The 20,703-nt window shown below is 36.3% G+C and overlaps 1 protein-coding gene across 16 annotated transcripts in view; it reads right to left on the bottom strand.

The window, feature by feature from the left end:
• Tcf4 (transcription factor 4) overlaps positions 1 to 20,703 on the bottom strand; it is a 331,213-nt gene that overhangs the window by 118,101 nt on the left and 192,409 nt on the right. For 8 of the 16 annotated variants that reach the window (XM_063231576.1, XM_063231575.1, XM_063231578.1 and 5 more), the window contains 2 exons: positions 3,373 to 3,502; positions 2,849 to 2,898 (listed from right to left, as the gene is read on the bottom strand). The exons of 2 other annotated variants lie outside the window; for them this stretch is intronic. In XM_063231576.1, the coding sequence (XP_063087646.1) occupies positions 2,849 to 2,898; positions 3,373 to 3,502 (180 nt within the window). The remainder of the gene's footprint in view (positions 1 to 2,848; positions 2,899 to 3,372; positions 3,503 to 20,703) is intronic. 6 more of the 16 variants (XM_063231579.1, XM_063231577.1, XM_063231584.1 and 3 more) reach the window with 1 other exon arrangement.

The raw sequence follows: 20,703 nt of genomic DNA, 5'->3' as shown, positions 1-20,703 counted from the left end.
TGGTTTCAGGTCTGTAGATGCAGTACAAACAAACATTCTGGATCCTGGCATGATGTCGGGCCAGGCTTATGTTTTCTCTCTCCACAGATGCAACAGAGTTATCAAAACAGAGCCAGGCAATCCCACCACTCTCCTGATAGGCGCTGAAGACGCAGACCAATGCTGCCAAAGGAAGTTCAGCCTCTGTCCTACAGTGGTGCCACAAATGCCACCTGACCACGGAATACCACAGTGTAAAATTCTTTTGTCTTATGAAAAAGAGGGGGCCCATTTCAAAAAAGGAGGAAAGAGAGAGAGCTGACACAGTAGACAGTGACGGGCTTATTGTTATGTATCTTGCTAAATATGTACTGAAGAAAATATATAGTCTTCATCTAGTAGTATTCACTCCAAAAGAAACCTTTTATTACTCCCAGTATTTTATTATGTTATACAAATGCTCATAACATACCGAAACAAGTCCTAGAAGTATTTCTTATTGGATAATACTCAATGTTATTTGAATTGTAATAAAGAATAAGCATGGCAAAAATCTAAAAATATGGCATCTAGATTTCCTGGAGTGAAGCTGTTATATTGTCTAGTATAGAATATTTCTTGGAATCCAGTTTAAATCATTTTGTGTGATGGTAAGTCATGAGGTCTTATTATGTAATAAGCAATTATTATTACTTATAAGTATTATTACTTATAAGTAGTAGCAATTATTTATAACAAGCAATCGATATATACACCAAAGCTAATATAAGATGACCCAGATTTATACTGAACTGAGACATATTTGAAGTATCAAGTAAATAAGTAATTGGATGTTCAAAATACTCAAACTACCTGATTCTTCCTATTCAGGAAAGAAAAAAAAGATAAAATATCATTTTAATTGAATTTCCCTCCCCCTTTTTATCTTTCAAAGGAAGGCTATTTACCAAAATATTCCTTAAAAAGCATTAAAACATCTAGCCAAGAAAACTCTCTGCAGAGTTAATCTTAAACTGACCGCCAAGAGCCAAAAATTAGATAATACAAACTAAATTTCCAATTATTGACTTATTACAAAGAAAGAAAAACACACTGTATTTCTGAACATATCACTGTAGACCAGCAACACATAAATTGTCTTAGTAGCAAACAAAAAACCATACTGATAAAATTTTCTTTAGTAAGCAGTCATACAGAAATACTTAAAAATTTACAATGAATTAAGAAAAATTGTTGACCTGCTTTTAATATCTAATGTACCACTAATGTACTCCTTAAAAACTGTATATTTCTGCATAATTTAAGCAAGAAAAAACAGAAGAGGCTATTTTTAAGGTGAGACTAGTTTTAACATAGGATACAATAGCTTGTTTTTGTAGCTTTTATAGCATAAATTTATTGTGTTGTTTTAGAATATTTAGAGATCCATTTAATATTGTCCTTATTAATTTCAGGTATGTTTACAATGTAAACAGCTGTGAGAACTTCATCATTTGAAGTTCTTACAAAGACTACTGAAAGCTAAAATTCCACCTACATTAAATCTACCACTAAGCTTAAGTTGACGTAGGTCAAAAAACCTTTGACAATATTAAGTCAATTTCAATACAACACAGACATTCAAAGAATAACAACTCACTTATGAGTAGTGTAAAATGACTATTTTATACACCATTGGCAGTTTTATTGACATAATATTTTTCCATATTTATAGATAATTTTGTGATGCTTCTGCAACATTATCAAGTCTGTGATAATCAGCATATAAAATTTGTGGTTTTGTCTGATAAGACTTATCCTGCTATATTCATTTAATAATTTTTTGGATGAGCTGAACTGAAATCAAGTCAAATATGCAGGTGTGTGTGTTAATCTAATCTTAACACATTTGCAAATCCCATTATTCTTCAAATTTATTAAAAATGAAATAAAACTAATATGTAAGCATTGATTGGCAACATATTTTCAGAAATTTAAATATGATTTTTGCTGAAGTGTAAGTGCTTATCAGGCCCTGTAGCCACACTTTTCAAACACAAGCACTCAACAAAATTAGAACTCTGCACACATACACCAGTGGATGGAGGAACAGAAAAAGGAGGAAGGAAACAGGAAACAAGGAAAGGGGGAGGAAACATTTATATTTTACATATGGAAAAAGTTACCAGAAATAGATCAGTTCTAAACAAAATTAAATAAAACATCTATGATCCAAAACATGAAAACACGTAAGAATACAAATGAAGAGATCATGAATTTCGTGTGATTATAACCCATTTTTGCTGTGCTGGGGCCTGGAGAGCCTCAGTAACTCCTGAACACAACTCCAGCTCCTAAGAAGACCCAGAATGCTTTGGTTATGGCTGGATTCTCGCAGTCTTCACCTGGTATGTCAGACAGGAACAGCTACTTTTGCAGCCGCCCTTTAGCAATCTCTCTAGAAAATAGAGACATTCTCCCTGCACCCTGAGCTGAAACCCATGTAAATTTCTCCTAAATCCGCTCCACAAATCTCCTTTCGCATGCAAATCCATAAATCATCATAATACTGACAAAGAATTTAACCAACACATGAAACTAATACTCATTCTCTTGAAAGCCCTGTGCAGGTAAAAGTCCTCGAACTTCAGGCACCTTTTCAAGGCTCTCTTCACAGCTTAACCTGCGGAATATCAACAGAACCACCCGGTCCTTCCGGTCCTGCAATTAATCACTCCCATGCGGGTTAGGTGGCTGGACGTGCAGGTCATTCCCACCTCTCCCACACTCTGGATAAACGCACTGCTCTGTGTGCAGAGAATCTCATTTATTTCCTTCTCCTTCATACCAACACGAAGTTACACAAAAAGCAAAAACAAGCAGCACTTACTGAAGATGGCAAACCTGGAGGAACTTTTCGAACTTTCTTTGTCTGCACCTCTGAAAGAAAATGAAGATGCTGTGAGCGTCCACGTGCCCACTTTCCAAACTAAAACATTTCAAACCAGCAAGCCACTGAGGTTACACCAGATTTTCTTACATCATCACCCCAGCACATTGCTGGTCCCACTATCATGTTTTATTCTAGCAGAAATCAAATTCTACTTTGTTCATACAAATAAAGACACTATTTCACTTGTTAATGCTTTTAATTTTTTTTTTAAGGTTTCTTCTGTGTGTAGGCAAAAGAAACCCAGAAATGAGCAGACACCAAGCAAGTTTTACTGTTACTGGAAGTTATTTACATATCCACCTAGTGTGCTCCTAGAGGAGAAGGTGTCACCAGCCTGAAAACTGAGGCAAACTTTATGGGGTGGGGTATGGATACAGGATGAGAGAGTGGCATTTTTTTTTTAAAGGAGGGGAAAAAAAAACTACTAATGAATACCGAGGAATGAAACAGGAAGACCTTACCCATGGCGCTACTGTGAAGAGGCCTCCGTCGGGGGTTATTGCTAGAATACTGATAGTACTGGGAGCCAGGTTTGGTGGGCGAAAGGGTTCCTGGATTGCCCATATCCATGTCCCCTCCAAGGAGACTCTGCTGAAAGGTTAAAAAAATGAAAAAATAAACATATAAGGTTACTTTTTTTTACACTCACCACCCTCTACTTGATTGACAGTACTTCTGAAAACCAGTGCAATAGGGAAAACAGCATCTGCAAAGCTGAAATAATGAAACAAAAACCAAAAAGAGAAAAGCAGTCTAAGAAGCTCCTCTCAAACTGGTGAATTTTTAACTCTTTACTTTTGAGGGTAAGGTAGAGATGATTGCTCTTTAAACCATACATATTTTTGCTTTTTCAGATGAAAAAATTTCCTAAGAAAATGGCATTTCTGTAAGATGGAGGCTTATATCTGGGAACTATTCGTGCCCTTCCTTTACAAGGACCAACAAGAATCTCACTTTCTGAGTGCACAGGACTCCCAGGGTTGTGCACTGGGGGTGAGGGTGGATGTCCCCTGCGCTGGGAACCTTCCTCATGCAGGAGCATATCCTCAGCCTCCGCAGCCTTCCCGGCACCACAGAAGATAAAACACCAGCGGAACCAAGAGGGATTCCACATCCTCATGCTAACTTTCAAAATCACAGAAAAAGTAAGCATTCTAAGCCAACAGGAACTAAGGACTGTCAGAAGCTAAAACACATCCCTGCAGATTAAACCTTTACCTGAACACTAGAAAACTTTCACAAATATCATTAATTTATCACGGCATGACAAACTGCTATACTTCCAAAAAGGATAACACAAGGAAGATTATATGATCATATTACATTTTCTAAAAACCACATCCAAACTTACCCATAATATATAAATCGTCTGATTATACTTTGCATTGAGCACACTGTTCTTTTAATTATTCTGATATGCAATAAGTGTAGATAGAACCATTTATATTAAGAACAAATTTACTGTTTAATAAAGAAATTTTAAAATTAAGTACCAAAAAATCTAACTTTATCGTTACTTGTAATCAACTTTTACTGACTGAACTAATTACTGTCCTTGATAAAGTACAGAATGTGTTTTCCCTAATCTAAATTCTAATCACCATGTCACTCACAACAGACTTAGGGATGCTTCACTAACACACTATTCACATGCAAAATACTCTAAATAGGCCAATTATGACTCTGCCCCTGTTCCCTGGTTAACCCGCTGAGAACTGAAAAATTTCACAAGGCAGTCACCAACTAAAACAAAGGGTCCTTGTTTTAAATTAAGACAGTCTTTTTGATTCCTAAATAGCTCAACAAAGTGGCATGTCTTCTAGTGAAAGCAGTTGGTCAAATATGACCCATAAGCTGGAAAATCAAAAATTCAAAGCTCTCCTTACTACCGCCATATAGCTAAATATCATAAAGAGACCTCTCTCTATTGCAAGAGAATTTTGTGAGTGTTGGATGAGTAATATATAAAGAACTAATCAGCTACTGACAAGCTTGCCTTCAGTGCTTCCAGCCTGCAACTATTTCAAGGGACACATAATAAACATTACTTTAAAATAAAACTTCAAAGATGGGACTTTAAGGTTGAAAGCACATATTGAATAATAAACTCTTGCTAGTATCTTTATATTTACCATATAAATATCTGATAGAAACTACATTGTTTACCAGCTGATGTCCTCATGCAGGATTACTGCCTATCTTAAAGATTAAAATGCTATCCAATGGCAAATTAAAATACAGGGCTCTTTTCAAAAGCAAAGTTGTCTATCATCCAGGCATCAAAAAGTAGAACATCAAACAATTTTTAACACTTAGAAATTGCATTTGAAAATTTTAGAATCTAAACCTGAAATTTCACCCTTGGCAATTCTTACTAACAAAGTCTGTATTTATTTGAGTCACAATCCAAATCTTCTTTGAAATTTCCATCTATAAAGCTGTGAATGATCTGAAGCCACAACCTCCTTACAGTTTGGTAAATCTATAAAAGAATCTTCACACATTTGGAAAAAAAAGTTTGAAAATGGTTTCTATCATTACCATCATCATCATCATCATTAGTAACTATTACTGGGTATTGAACTCAGGGCCTCCTGCATGCTATCACTGAATTACATCCCTATCCTTTTGAAAATTAAATTATCGATAACTTTCTATTTATCAATAAGAGATACTGTGTTGATAGATACTGTTTCTTTGTCTCCATTTTTTTTTTCTAAAAATATACAGAATACTCAGAAAGGGGTTGAACATATATGCTAAAATGGTATTTCTCTTTTTCATGAGCCTAACCATTGGTTAATTCTTTTTGGACTTGGTGGCAAATGTTTCATTCTCCAGAGAGTAAATGCATTTAGTAGGTCAACATAAAAACAATCATGCTGTTACTCTGGATTTTAGCAGCATTCACAATAGAGCTGTGAAAAATATAAAATGATAAAAAGAAGGCAGCTAACTGGCTGTGGCTGACCTTATTATTGTTAATTTAACAGAAAATCACTTCATAGGCCAGTCATAAATAAATCATGCACCCAACTCTGCCACATGAACTACGTAGAGTGACACAGTACAAAGACCAGATAGCACTTACACACTTAGTGGCTCATACTAATCCTTTTTTATTCTCTTAAACAGAGCACGTTCCTGTTTCTTTCTTTTTAGACCTGCTTGTTTCCTTTTCTTTTTTCCTTTTTTCACTTGGACAATAGAATCATTCTTCTAAAGCAACAAAAATAAATATTTCCTTACACTTAAAGGGGCCATAATCACCCTCTTTGGGCAAATGAAGATAAAAATATATGTGTTCTTATTATAGAACATACTTGTAAAATGAACAATGACCATTTACTATTGTTTGGCCTTTATGTCACATACTTAACACTGTAGCCATGAGAAAGATGAAAAAAATTTCCATAGGCTGAAAACCTTGACTTTCTATACTTGAAAAAGTTAATACCATTTGATTGAAAGTAAATTAAATAGTCACAAAATGGGTAAGGTTTTCATTTATATATGGACTTACATGTCTGTAATTCTGAAAATAAATTCATGCTTAATGGAAGCATTCTTTCAAAATGGACAAATTCACTGCTGTCTTAAATAAGATTGTAAAGGTTTTAGGGTTTTCACATTGTGCAACCTCATGCTCTGCGGTTATTCTGGGCCCCCATAGTAAGCTGCCCGAGTCTGCCAGGAAATACTGGAAGCCAAGATGTGGCCTCTCACAGAGCTAACCTGTAAATCTTAAACCCATGGTTTAGCATTTTGCTTAACTGTCCATGGTGTGATGAGATACGTCTTTCCCCTTAATTTCATCCAAAGGCGAACAATTTCAAGTCTTAAAATATCCTAACCAAACAATAAAACTCACTGACTTTTTATCAACTGAGTTTAAGTATCTTGGAGCTCCTGCAGCCAACTCTCCAGCAAAGAGCCAGTTCTAGAACAGCCATTCAAACACCACTGCTGTTTCAATAAAAATTGTTTGTTTTACATAAATCTGGGCCTCAGACTGTCCTGACAGTCTCAACCTTGCCCCTATTCCTTTTGAGAGATGCTTCCTAACATCTTTGATCAACCACTAAACCTTGCTTATGCAACCGAGAATGTAAACCATGAATTAAACTTCAGAAGCAGAAAAGCAGTATGTATCTCAAATTAGATTTATAACTGAATGGTAATCAAAAATAGAACTAGCTGCTTGAAGCTTAAATTATCAACTTTTTTTTCTTGTTAAACTAAAATCATCTTGCTCTGAACTATTATTTCATTTCAGTCAGCTCTTTAAATGTAATGGGTGGGTGGTTCATTTCTAAAAAGGAAGATTATATTTACCCCTAATTATAGATAGGAATGAGATCACAGTACGATGAATGTGGCTTTTTGGGCTTAAAATTAATTTATCTAATATATGAATGACCTTGAATTTTAAACTTGGGACTTGCGAGAGGGAAGAAAATAAGTCCAAGGAGGGAAAAAACATCTCTGGGGAAAAAATGTGCCCCTGGTTTTTTAGGGCTTTCTCTGATTTTGCGTCACTCTCATTACGTTGTGATCCGATATCAGACACAATATCTTGGGGGGATGTTGTAGAACAGAGAAAAGCAGTCTCAGATGAAACCAGATTAAGCTCCTTTTCTGAACTATTGCCAAATGCTTGTGAGTCTAATTCATGTTTGGGTATTCTAGTACTCACACAGCTGCAATTCTATTCTTTCATTACAAACCTAAGTGATGTATCGTGGCTTTGTATGGCGAGCTGACTCTATAAAGCCATGGGTTTTTTTTAATGTTAATATGGAAATAAAATTCCAAACCACTTTAAAACTTATGAATGTTACATATTTGTATAGGTACTTAATAGATACTGCACTGTTAAGGACAAAATATACACAGAGAAAAATTACAGCTTAGATTTGTTTAAAACACTTTTCACCACAAATGAGGTCATTTCTACATAGTTAATTCTGCACGGAATCGGTTTTCAAAGACACTGCTGAATAAGATTCCTAATAGTCATGGGGAAGTTTTTGCAAATCCCTGTCGAATAGCTGCTGCTGAATTTGCCATTCTGACCACAGAAGGGCCATTGCTGACTTACTAGAGTAGCAGGAGGGGGTGATAATTTTGCTGCTGCTGGCACTTACTCTGCAACCTAAAATATATCTTGCACCAAAGGGCACTGAAGAACACAGTATTTCCACCTGTCCACTTTTAAACTTCAGTGCTCAAAATTGAAGGTCAGTCTTTGGACAGTCTTTATTCCTGATCCCTAATGGTCCAGGAAGATACCATTATACTTCACTTTGATTTTAGTCCTCTGCCTGGTTTCAACAAAAGTGTCTGGAAACTTAAGACAAGATGGCAGAGGGACTTTTCATAATCAGAGGACTTAAGAAATTGTTACTGCGCTAAAAAGAAATGCAAATTTTTAAAATTATCATTTAGCAAATAGTTTCTTTTAAGGGCTTTTGGTGAATTTTAAAAATTTCTACATTAAATGTGTAATGTTCATCATGTTCAGTAACAAGTCAGCAGTAGAATACAAAAAACATTCAGAGGGAGGGCTCTAAGCTCTGACAGATGAGACAGACTCCTAACTCAGAACCACACAAGCAAAATGATTAGGGGTTAGTTACACAACTGCTGGAGATAATATTCTCCTCTGCAGTAAGGGACTAATGAAACGTTTATCATATGGTTATCAAGAGTACAAAAAAACAATTGGATAATATGTCCAGCAGAGCTGATATCCAGTACATAGCTTACCCTCCTTCCTCTATCCTGCAATTCACAGTCCAATTTTATAATTCATTTATTATTATTCAAGACTCATCAAAAAGTTGAATGTCTGTCAAATTCTCTTTTGAAACAGTCATGATGAAAGCTAAAGAAGAGTTACGTATGTGAGTGTTCATAGTGGATAGTTTTACAGCCTAGAGATACGCTGGCCAAAGAAATGACTGATTTGTTTTTACATATTTAATAAAGAAACTAGCCAACAATCTCAATAATTTGAGCTTAGGTGGTCATTTTCATGTTGCTCGGATTACGTCGGTGGCTCATTTAATTTTGCTTTTGCAGGCATGAGCAAATTGCTACTGTTAATTCAACTACATATAGTGTCAAATTTAGTTACAGTTAACCAACTAGGTATACAAATATAAGAAATGTTTTATCTATGATAAAATCTCATATCACATATGATGTTACCAAAATCAAATTCTTATTATTACATTAGCCACTAATAATAAACTCAAGTACCATCCAATTCTGCATTTTTCCACTTGCAAGGTCAATTACAGGCAATAAGTGAATGTGTATATAATAGCTATCAAGCAACATTTTAAAAAAAGACGTATCTTGCTTTCCCCATGAAGTCACAAAATTTAAATGTGTACACTCCATAGTTTTGGTCAGAAATTTGCAAAAAAAATTGAATTGACATAAACAAAATTATTTACTCTAACTGTAATTATATTTCACAAAACATTCAAAAATTCAAATACATTCTTTCCTTATTAAAAAAATACAACACCTTATATTTAAATGCTATAATATGATGCAAAGGTTGCCATGGCAACTATTACTTAATATATAACACAGTAATAGTCAAGTAAAAACTGATACATTTTGGTATGGAAATTATAACTGCCCAAGGGTTGGTGAGATTTATGCATTCACCTATGTGACTATTTCTCAAATTAAAAAAAAAAAAAACATTATTTATTGTATACACTAAAATGAGGTTTTTGTGCGGTTTTGGAAAATCTATTCTGGAATCCCAGGCCATCTATTACATATAAAAAATGGGATTATATTTGTTGTTAGGAAGGTAAATCAAGAAGAAAACATTAAAGGAATCAGAACAACCCACCCCCACCAAAAGGAGGATTTAAAGAAATTTTATGTCAAAAACATAGAACTTAAAATAACTATCTTTTTGTCATTCCAAGATTCTATTCAGGTTAGGAAGTTAATGTAATATATAATTCAACATCTGATAATCTGACATTATATACCTACTACTTGCCTTAAAATGTTTTTCTTCAGCAATTTTATGCCAAAGTAAAAATAGAACAATTTGAATATGACCTGTTAACATACTAAGGAATTAGTACCACTTCTCTAAATACAAACATGTGGAGAAATATATTTGGTCATGTTGCCATTTAGGTAAAATAAAAGAGTATCAAACTGTCACTTGTCAGTCTTCATCATACTGCATGGGGAAAGTTCCATTTCAAGGTTATTGTAAGTATATGCCCCTCTGAACAAGGATCTATATAAACTATTTTTATGAGACTTTCCTCCCTGGAGACAGAGACACATTCATGCTGCTTACCTAGCACCTCACAATGGTGTTCAATTATACAGTCTATGGCACTCCACACAATGTCACTAAAATGAAGTATCCCAGTAGGACCTGCACCTGTAAATGAGGTGACAAGCCTAACATATGATGTGGGGAAATTAAGATTATCTGAAGCACTAGTAAATGGATAATGAAATCTTCAAACCATCCTGAAATTGTGTAAGTCCTGACTATCCTTCCAGAGCTATGTATAACTTCCTGCGCCGCATGCAGTAACTCTTGACTTTCCAACATCCTCTCTATATCTAGAAAGTTTGGCTGATCCAAAATGGGTGCCTTGAAAGGCAAAGCGGTTTATATACTCAAAGAAAGAGTAAATGACATATTCACTCATGTTTTAACTTGGCACTTGCCAACACAGAGACCCACTGTGGGAAATGTTCTATTGTTTTAGTCATTCCAATTGCTGTTACCGCTACTAATACTGACCACATTAAGGTTAGCAGCAGTAACAGTGACCAAACAGAAAGAAGACAACAATAAATGTAGAATATGCCGTTCTGAGCAGCAGCTGCTACCAATACCCGAGAGTCTCCCAAGTGCAGATCCTGCACATATACTGGGAAGGTGCTGCAACTCTGGATGTACACAGAGATCTGACCAATGTCACCTGGCAGGTAAGCAGCAGAGCTAGCTAGCTCTAACTTCATTCATGCTTATGCTTATCCTCTGCTCTACACCTCTTCCTGCCATTTGATTTTTCTCCCCCACACCAACCTCCAGCCATTACTTGAGTTATGCATTGTCATCAATGCAACATCAAAAGCTCAAACCTACAGCCTTCTACAGAGGACCCAGGCCAATTCAAGAGAGCCAAGCAACCCTGGGTAAGACTGCCACTTCCCTCCGATAACCTGGATGGTGTAACTTTGGAAGACTTCACATTCCTCACTGGGGAAATGTCAGTATGATGACACCTACTTATTCCAAGATTTAAATCAGGTAATACAAACTACTTAGCTAAACTCCTAGCATTTAACCTTAGTAAAAGATAAGGAATATTATTGCGTAAGTTATACTATATGTTAATACATCATATATTTTATAAGATTATGTAAGTTAGAATGAGATACTAGCATGTATTACAATTAACACACAAATACACTATATATAATCGGCACAGGACAAGGCAGGGCTAGGCCTTTAAATAAGGGCCTGAACCACTGAATCTCATCCTTGTGCTTACAAACTCCACTGCCTTTGATTCTTCCCTCTATACGCTGTCAACAGGTCATCTCTAATCTTGATTTCCACAATGTGTCAGTAACCTCCTTTAAGGTTCACGCTATTTTTCTTTGCTTTATTTTTATTACTTATTTACCCCTGTCTCCTCTTATTTCTTCTTCCATCTAGAATTTCCCCTTGATTGGAAAATTTCAGCTGTGATAACATTTATCACATGGTACAGCAAGTCACTGTTTATGCATCTGATTTCTCTCTTGTAATCTGTGGGTCCCGCAGGGGCAGAAAGTGAGCTCCATCACTGCAGTATTCCTGGCATCTGGCACAGGGAGCCCTGGTATGTAGCATGCCCCCAGTAAATGCCGATGGGCTTGGTTAATTAACTATGGAATATGCTTACATGATTTCAAACATTGCTGTCATGCAGATAACTTCTCCATCGCCTTCCCAGTAGACACGTAGCTCCTCCACACTACATTCAGTCTTACGCTCCACTTTGTCCTTTCACCTTCCAAGTACTTAATACAATGCTAAAATGTTTGATTCTTAACATGCCAAAGACTTAATGCATCTTTTCCATTAAAATTCTGCTTCTTTCTAATTATTCTTCAATCCTTTACAGTATATTGAAACAGTCAAAAGTTGAATGGTTCATCATTTAACCAAAGGGCCAGGCTCTAGAAAGAACCTGAACTGCTGTAGAAATGCAGGCACCACCAGGCAGCTGGGAGGAAGAGACTCAGTGATCCGACACACCTTTACTAGAAAAGACAGTGGAGAACTTTGAAGAGGATGGTCCTTTGAGGAACTCAGTACATAAAATAGGATGAAAGGCTTAAAATAGCTGGTGAAAAAAATTATCCTCCTTAGAAGGTAGCAAGGACATCCTAAAATGTTATTTAGGACTACTGATAACAAGCTGGCTGCAACAGAATTAAAACTACAGAAATGGCTATGGCAGATTACAGATAGAATCAAGATAATCTGGCAACAATTTAAACACTGAACTGCAACATAGTATGAAATTTTGGAACATTTCTTCAGAGGCAATGATATTTCTTAAACCATGTCAACAATGATTTATATGAACTCTTCCAACTATGCTACTTTCCCAGAATGGTATCATTAAATATTAAGAACAATATTTTAAAACCGACATCACTAGCTTCTTAAAGGACTAAATAAGTAAATATTTCAGTCTCACAGTCTTATGGTTTCTCTTGCAACTCAACAATTCTGCTCAACTACATAATCAGCTGTAACAGGTCAGGCCACGTTCTAATAAAACTTTATAAAAACAGACAGTGAACCAAGTTTGGTCCCTGTGTGTAATACGATGCACCCTTTTCTAAAATGAAAGTATAACGGTTTATACAAAGCATACTGAGCCCCACTCCCCTCCCGTGCCAACTTAGCTCCCTATGCACATTTCATATGTCCCTTTCCTTTTCCACACAACTAGCCTATCAACTGGTCCACTAAGATGCTACGAGCGCTTACTACCAGCCAGTCTAGGCTGTGGGAATATGAAGCCTCTTTATGTACATATTCCTCTCAGAACAGCCTGAGGACAGTCAGAGTCACATAGAATTTCCTGTTTCCTCGGTGACTCCCTTTGCTCCATCAAACCTCAGCACATGTCCAAAAGCGGAGGCTCCCCACTCATGCCCTTTCTTCCCATTTCATAGAAGCAACTTCCAAATAACTAGAGAGCCATAATTAAATATGGCCTCCTCAGTACTCCACCCTCAGGGGACCTGAGGAAGTCGGGTTCCCTCTAAGAGCCCAGGACCAAGTCCTCCTTGCAATGCCAAGCACTACTAGCAGACATGGTTGGGAACTTCATCATGCTGGAGTGTCCCTAAGTAAACCAATCACACAAGTAACAGCAAGTATCTACATAGCACTCAATGTTTCAGGCTTTGCTGTTTGTATTAGCTCATTTAATCTCATAACCCCTGAGAGAAGGACCCTATTAATCCTATTTTTACAGATAAGATGACCTGAGGCAGAAGGAAATAAGTATCCACCCAAGATTATCTGAACACCCTCCTATACTAGAAACTCCATTCAGAACTCAGGTTTCATGAAACTGCTCCTTGGTAAAATAACTGCCTCCACTCAATCCGTTTTTTTCAATATTCAGGCACACGATTCTATAAGCAGCCTTAAATCTTTATGAGAAAGATGATAAAATACCAAGTAACCAGAGAGCTTTATAAAGTTGGGATAAGTCTGCCATTTTTGAGATTTTTTTTTAGACTAACTGTGGAGCATTTGTATCTATAAATACTGTCTTTTCTCTCCAAGGATGTAGGACAGGTATATTTTTGTTATATGTTCATATAATACCTCATTATAAATATATTTAGATATTGAGCATGTGGTACTGACTTGCTGAACTAGTTTACAAGTCAGTTTAACAAAAACCATACAAAGACTCAGCAGAACAAACACTTCCAGGGGACAAAAATAATCTCGCGTATCAATTCTTTTTTTTTTTTTTTTTTTTTTTTTTTTTTTTTTTTTGTCTTTTTCATTTTTGTCAGTACCGGGGATCGAACTCACGACCGCCTGCTTGCAAGGCAGGTGCTTATGCCGCTGAGCTAAACCCCCAGCCCCTCATGTATCAATTTTTAAAAGAACCAAATACTTTAAATTTTTCACAAAAATACTCCCTAGAAAAGGACTTATGTAAAATTTATCTGAAGAGCTGAAATTAAGCTTTAGACTTTAAAAGCAAAGCCAACCAAATTTCAAGCCCAGAAAAATAAGTGGGTGTTGCAGAGGGTGAATATGAACCAACCACAAAGATTGTGAAGTTTATCTGGAAAAGTAATACATGAAAATTTTAACAGAGGACTAAGTTGAGGGTACAGATATAGTCTAAACAAAGCAAATTAAAATAACACGCTACTGTTACCGGAACACAAAGTAGCACAGACCAGTTTGTGATAGAGGCAGCTTTCATTAAATATAATAATAATACTAATAAAAAGTTAATGGATTACTAACTAAATGGTACCAACATTTTATTTAGCATTTAAGTGTGCGATATAGTGGGTTTTATGTTTTACACTCCACACACACACACACACACACGCACACACACACACACAAACTTACATTTTATAGAAGTTAAACTGTTTTACACTCCATACATATAATACATACACACACAGAAGTTACGTTTTTAAAAGTTAAATTGTAAAAGAGTACAAGAGTTACATTGTAAAAGAAAATAATGTAAGCAATTTTAAAATTTTTAAAGTTGAGACCTTTTTCAGGTATGAAACTAGCTCAGAAAAATTAGAGCAAAGTGTTGAAACGGAAAGTCTTTGCAACACACAAATAATTCTAAGGAAAGAAATAAATACACATACACAAAATGCTCTTAATACTAATGAGAAAAAATTGAGGAAGAATATAAATTATTTCTTTCAAAAAGAAGGAATTTGAAATTTTGGCATAGTAAAAAAAAGTTGTTTGGTAAATTGAAACAAGACAAATTTTTAACTGCCAGTGTAGAAGGTGACTTTCATAGGCGGCTAAGGAAAATGTAACCTGGCATGAGCTTTCTGAATGGCAATTTAAAGTATACAGCAAAATTTTAAAAGGCCATGACTGTGACTTAGAATTTCAATAAAATTGGACAGGTATACAAAAGACATATGCATAGATATACATGGCAACTCACTAGTTGTAAAATATTAGAAAAACCTACTGCAGTTTTGCTAAATAAATCTATGGAGATGAAATAAGGTGATATGTTTACACCGAACAAGAAAATATCTTTAAAAATGGTATCAGTTGGCTATGTACAACTTTGTTTTTCTAAAAAGCTATCTACACATTTAACCATTCTTTACAGTTCCTCTATCCACAGTCAAATCATGTTTAATAGAACACTTTTTAACTTTGCCTAGTTCTGTGGCTTGCACTGTGTAAGTAGCATACTAAATTGTACATGATAGTGCACACCTGTAATTCTGGCTCTCTGGACAGCTAAGGCAAGAGGATCACAAGTTCTAATCCAGCCTAGGCAATTTATTGTGCTCTGTCTCAAAAACAAAAACAAAACAAAACAAACAGACAAACAAACAAACCAAAAACTGAACAAAGAGAAGGAGGATAGGGATTTAAACTCTGTGCAAGGTCTCAGATTCCATGTCTACTAAAACAAAAATCAATGAACGAATAAAATCATATAACTTTAAATAAAGACTTTTACAAGATAATTTTACATAGTAGGAAGAGGCAAAGTTAAGGTTACCTTTATTTCAAAAATAACTACTGAATTTTTGTTGCACAAAGACTAGTCAAATTACATTGGTGAATGTATAGCTCCAGCAAAAACCACCAGGGGATTTTATCAGATATACAAGGGTTTTCTACAGAATGCAAACAAAACATTCAAAGTCAACATAAAAGGGATCACAGTAGGACCCATTTTAAAACAAGAAGAAAGATAAACTGATTTTCATTTCTGTTTTCCATATGTGGATTATGTCACAGTTTATAATTGATGAAAGCAACAGTCAGGGCTGGAATTAGCAGATATACAGAAGTTCCCACCACCGAGTCCCCCTTTCTGTTGTAGCTTGCTACCTTCCTTCATTTATCTATCTTCTCTCCTGCAGAAGCGCTGGACAGTGCCTGCCTTGCTGTGGGGTGAAAGGAGACAATTCCTGCAGCACACAGGCACGATGCCCGGGCAATGCTGCCCGTGACACTCCTACCCAGGGGACAACATGCCCTACAGAGAAGGCTTGATCTCTGCATCTAGTAGGCTTTTGGAGACAACAGGGCACATGGACAAGGATTTTTAGAATTGAGATGCTATTGTTAAAAATTTCTTCTTTTTTTACACAAGGTCTTCACAAATTGCCCTGGCTGGACAGAAATCCTCCTGAATCAACTCCTTAAGAGTGTACGGCGTATAGGTATGTGCTGCCACATTGTTTTTTAAAAAAAATTTAGCAATGTGGATAATTTTTCAATCTTATGTGAATAAAAGAAGTCATACACATGATGGGTTTAAAAACTGTTAATTGTTAATAATGATATTTATTAGCATCTGGTGGATTTTTTAAGTTAATATTTACTTATTAGTTCATGTGAAGGTCTCTGATCTCCTTCCATTGATATTTTAGGACTTCTGAAAACTTTCTGTCATTTTGAAACCTGGCCTGAATTCACAAGACTGATACAGGGATATAATATTTTAAAAATTTTACTAAGTGTGATTATTCATGTTTTGCTATAGAAATAATTTAATTATTTGATGCTGTCTCAAACTTCAGTGCGTTACACAGTGCCTATTACATATACCATATTAACTTCCTAAAATACAGTTAATTGCTAAATTCTGAAACACTTACATCCCAAGGGTTCTAAATAAAACACCATGGCCTATAAAAGTCCTTTCCCTATTACATGCTTAAGACATGGTTTAAAGGAAAATTTACTATTGAATCATTCTTGGAGATATATAAACCTATTCAAAAATACCTGTGGAATATTCACATTTGCCCTGCTTAAATCAAGGATGTAGTTGGACACACCTGGTTTTTCCAAACTCTGTTTTCCACAGGAAAGTGTACCCTAGACTTTCTATGCTTTGTCATATGGCAACTGTACAGTCTTCTGGAGAATATTTTCATACTCAGAGCTACTAACTATCTATAACACTTTTTGTTGTTTTGATTTGAGAACTACAGAACTAACCAGAAACTTAATTTTTACTCATTCTGAAGAAACCTCTGTGTACCTGTAGTAAGATAGTGCAATCGCTCAGGGCTTGCTTGTGTGGCACAGAGATCCGACTTATTTCAGGACCCAACATGATCATTACTCAACATACCTGTTTCACTTTCAAACCCAAGTGCTGCTCAAATGTTTCAGCCTACAGCTATAAACCTGTCAGGGCAACCAGGCATAGACCGCCCACGAGTGTCTTGAGTATGTGAATATACAATGTTTGCATTAATTTGTTTATTTCTATACTGCCTCCATTGAAACACACAAAAAAAACCTAGCTTCTACCTTCCATCCTCCTTCCTTTTAAAAACATAGACAAGTTCTACTCCTTTGCCTGAATGGCCAATACTGAGCAAAAGGATGAGAAATTATAAGACCGCAAGGTCATTTCTACAGCTCAACCAAGTTTCAGGCTCCTATTGTTCTGTGGCACCTTCACTGATGTGCCCAAGAGTACAAATGGCATCTTTAGAGAACATGTAGAACACACGCAGTAATTTCTTTAATAAACATTATTATTATGTTCCAGGAACTATTCTAAGCCATGAGCACAAATCACAATTCAATGTACCTTCATTTATGGATGTGCAAGAAACATGAACAAATAAACAACTTTAAAGACTTGCCTGTTCTAGTAGAGAGTAAGGTTTGCCCAGACATTCTACATATTCCAACAGAAGATAAAATGTAAGACACACACACAAAAAAAACCTTATACAAATATGCAAAAGGAATTATTTTCAGATGGACAATCTTCCCAGCTTTAAGCATAAGCATGTTTATTAATGTGATTTGTGATCATTTGTAGCCTTCAATGAAATAATCAGCAGCAGATTCTAAAACCAACAGGTGACAGACGATGGGAATCTTTATCATTGGGGGGGTGGGCAGTCTGAGAATTCAGTAACTCATCTAAGCACTGTCAGAAGTGAATGACCAGATATTGTGGTATCTGTGGAGCAAGATGATGTGTATGAGATCACCAAAAACAAAACAACATCCACAAAGAGAGAGAGAATTTTACAGGGCCTCTAGAGCCAGCTACCAGTCTATGGGAAACATGCAGAGCTGAACGACCACTACAAGGAAACAACCAGCCAAATCTGTTATGGGGGATATTTTGCAAGAAAATTAATATTGATTTAATATTAAAAAGGAGAAGGAAGGAAAGAAAAGGCTATAACTCTTAAAGATTTAAGAGCTATGATAATCAAATGCAAAGTCCAGTCCAAACACGCCAACTGTCTAAAGACAACCAGAGAAAGTCCCCGTGTACTATGAAATATTAATGATAGCATCACTTGTTTCCACAGTGACATTGTGGCTATGTTAAGCAAAGAAGGGATTTGCAGGAGATGCTTTTGAAATATTAGATAAAATAAAATGCTATGTAAGCTTTGCTTTAAAGTACTTTCAAAACACAACCTGGAGAGGATGTTATGTAAAAAGGCTAGGAAAATGTTGTAATCTGTTGAAACTGGATGACAGAGACAGGATAGAAGATGGTACAGTATTCCTGATTTTTGGTATGAATTCAAATTTTTCTGTAACAATAAGGAAGATTAATGTGTCAATAAATTCTACATATTTTTAAACCTAAGGAAAGAGACCTCAGCTCACAATGCATTCCAGCCATTGAGGAAAAACTTGCAGATTCCTCAAAAGAAAGAACAAAATTTTTAAAACTGGTATAGACACACAGGCCTCAGACAACACTAGACTAAAGGTCAAGCAGAAGGTCAGAGAAAGAATCAGAAGTGTCCCCTGACCTGGGGACCAGCTCACAAATCTGTCCCTCTAACCTCTGCATCAAAATGCTCATTTCTTTTCCAATTTTGTTCGTTTCTTTTCCAAGTCAGATACAAGTGGCTAAAACTCCTAAACAGGGTCAGGTGACATGATGAAACCCTTGCAAGGTAACGCACATTCCCACAGGCATGAAAACTCTGCACAAGTAAGCTCTCCCGGAGAATCCACACTGCATTCACACCTGCACAGGTGCTCACCAGGAAATTTTAAAATATTTAAATATTCTAATTTTGGCATTCAGGTAAAAAAAAAAGTTATGGGTGGGGGGGCACAAATAGCAGCAGCTGGATATTTTTAAGCTGATAAAAATAAAAAATGTATTCATTAATGTTTATTAAAGTCAACACTCAGCCTCTCACTAAACTGGGTTACTTGGCTACTGCTCAAACATCAGCCCCTTCATCTGCAGGAGAAAAGAGCTGTGTATTTTTAGTTTTTAATTACAAAGTAAACATCAAAGTTTTTCATGCATCCTGCAATGGATCAAAGGGAAGCTCCCGCTACACTGAGCTCATGCTCCAACCTGGCCACCCCATCGTAGAGGAGAACGGGCCTTCAGAAGTGAGTTGCTCCACTACCCAAGGAGTTGCTTCACCCACACAAACAGCCCACCACCTGTCACCAACATTAGATTTAGAAAGCAGGAAAACTCAGTCATATTTGCATATCCTCTTCATTCCAAACGGGGCACTCCCCAACAGGGTCACTGTCCCACACAAAGATTTTACGCCACTGTCACCGATCACTGATTTGCCACTGAGTCTTCAGAGTGTGAAGAAGGGAGTAAAGGTGTCCCTGTAGATACAAAACTGACTGACTGGAGGCAAAAGGGATGACCCCAAGTGTGGGGACCCAGGAACTTGTTCATTCAGAGCCGGTCAGTAAGTAGGACAATAAAGAAAAGAACAGAAGAGGAAAGAGAAGGAATGTAAATACTTAAAAGTTAAGCAATTGTTTCTTGTATAAATAATTGGAGAGTATTTTTCAATATGTTATAATCATGTTTAGGGAAAAATGTTGCCTTTCTAATAATTTTTGCGTTGAAATGAAACACATTAAGTGACATAATTTGCTCTGGTTCAAACCTTAGTGCTAGTGATTCCAAATGGATAATCCATCTACAAAATCAAGGTTTATTACTATGTAGATGACCAGCTGTTTGATATTACTGAGGTCTCCTGGTTTGCTTTTTCAAATTCCCTCTCTACTCTGGCCATTTTATTTGTCTTAATACCCCCTCTAAAAGGCAGGTGGGGGCCAGGGATTTGGCTCAGTGTTATAAGTGCCTGCCTGGCAAGCATGAGGTCGTGAGTTCGTTCTCCAGTAACAAAAAAACAAAAAAACAAGAAAGATAAAAGGCAGGCAGTCATAGGCAAAAGATGATCTGAGAACAAGAAAGGAGTCTAAAAGCAGAGATAAAAAGTAATCTATATGGAACAGTTGAAGGGTTATTTGAGTCTTGCTTCTTGGGGGCATCAGAGAACAGGAACACATTACCTTGCCTTGGTCTCTTGTGTGGACAGGAGATGGTAACTGTACCTATCCACATAGGTGCTTAGAGAAGTTAAAAAACCACGCCTGCAGACTTGTATCACACAGCACTCAGGCCAGATGTAACAGCAAAAGCAAGGTCACAGTGACAGTCAAGGGTATTTGTTTTGCTTAA

This window comes from Cavia porcellus, unplaced genomic scaffold (assembly GCF_034190915.1).
Source record: "Cavia porcellus strain 051 isolate PalLab524CR breed Dunkin Hartley unplaced genomic scaffold, mCavPor4.1 scaffold_20, whole genome shotgun sequence".
NCBI classification, from domain to species: domain Eukaryota; kingdom Metazoa; phylum Chordata; class Mammalia; order Rodentia; family Caviidae; genus Cavia; species Cavia porcellus.
This window is presented reverse-complemented; position numbering and strand designations above follow the sequence as displayed.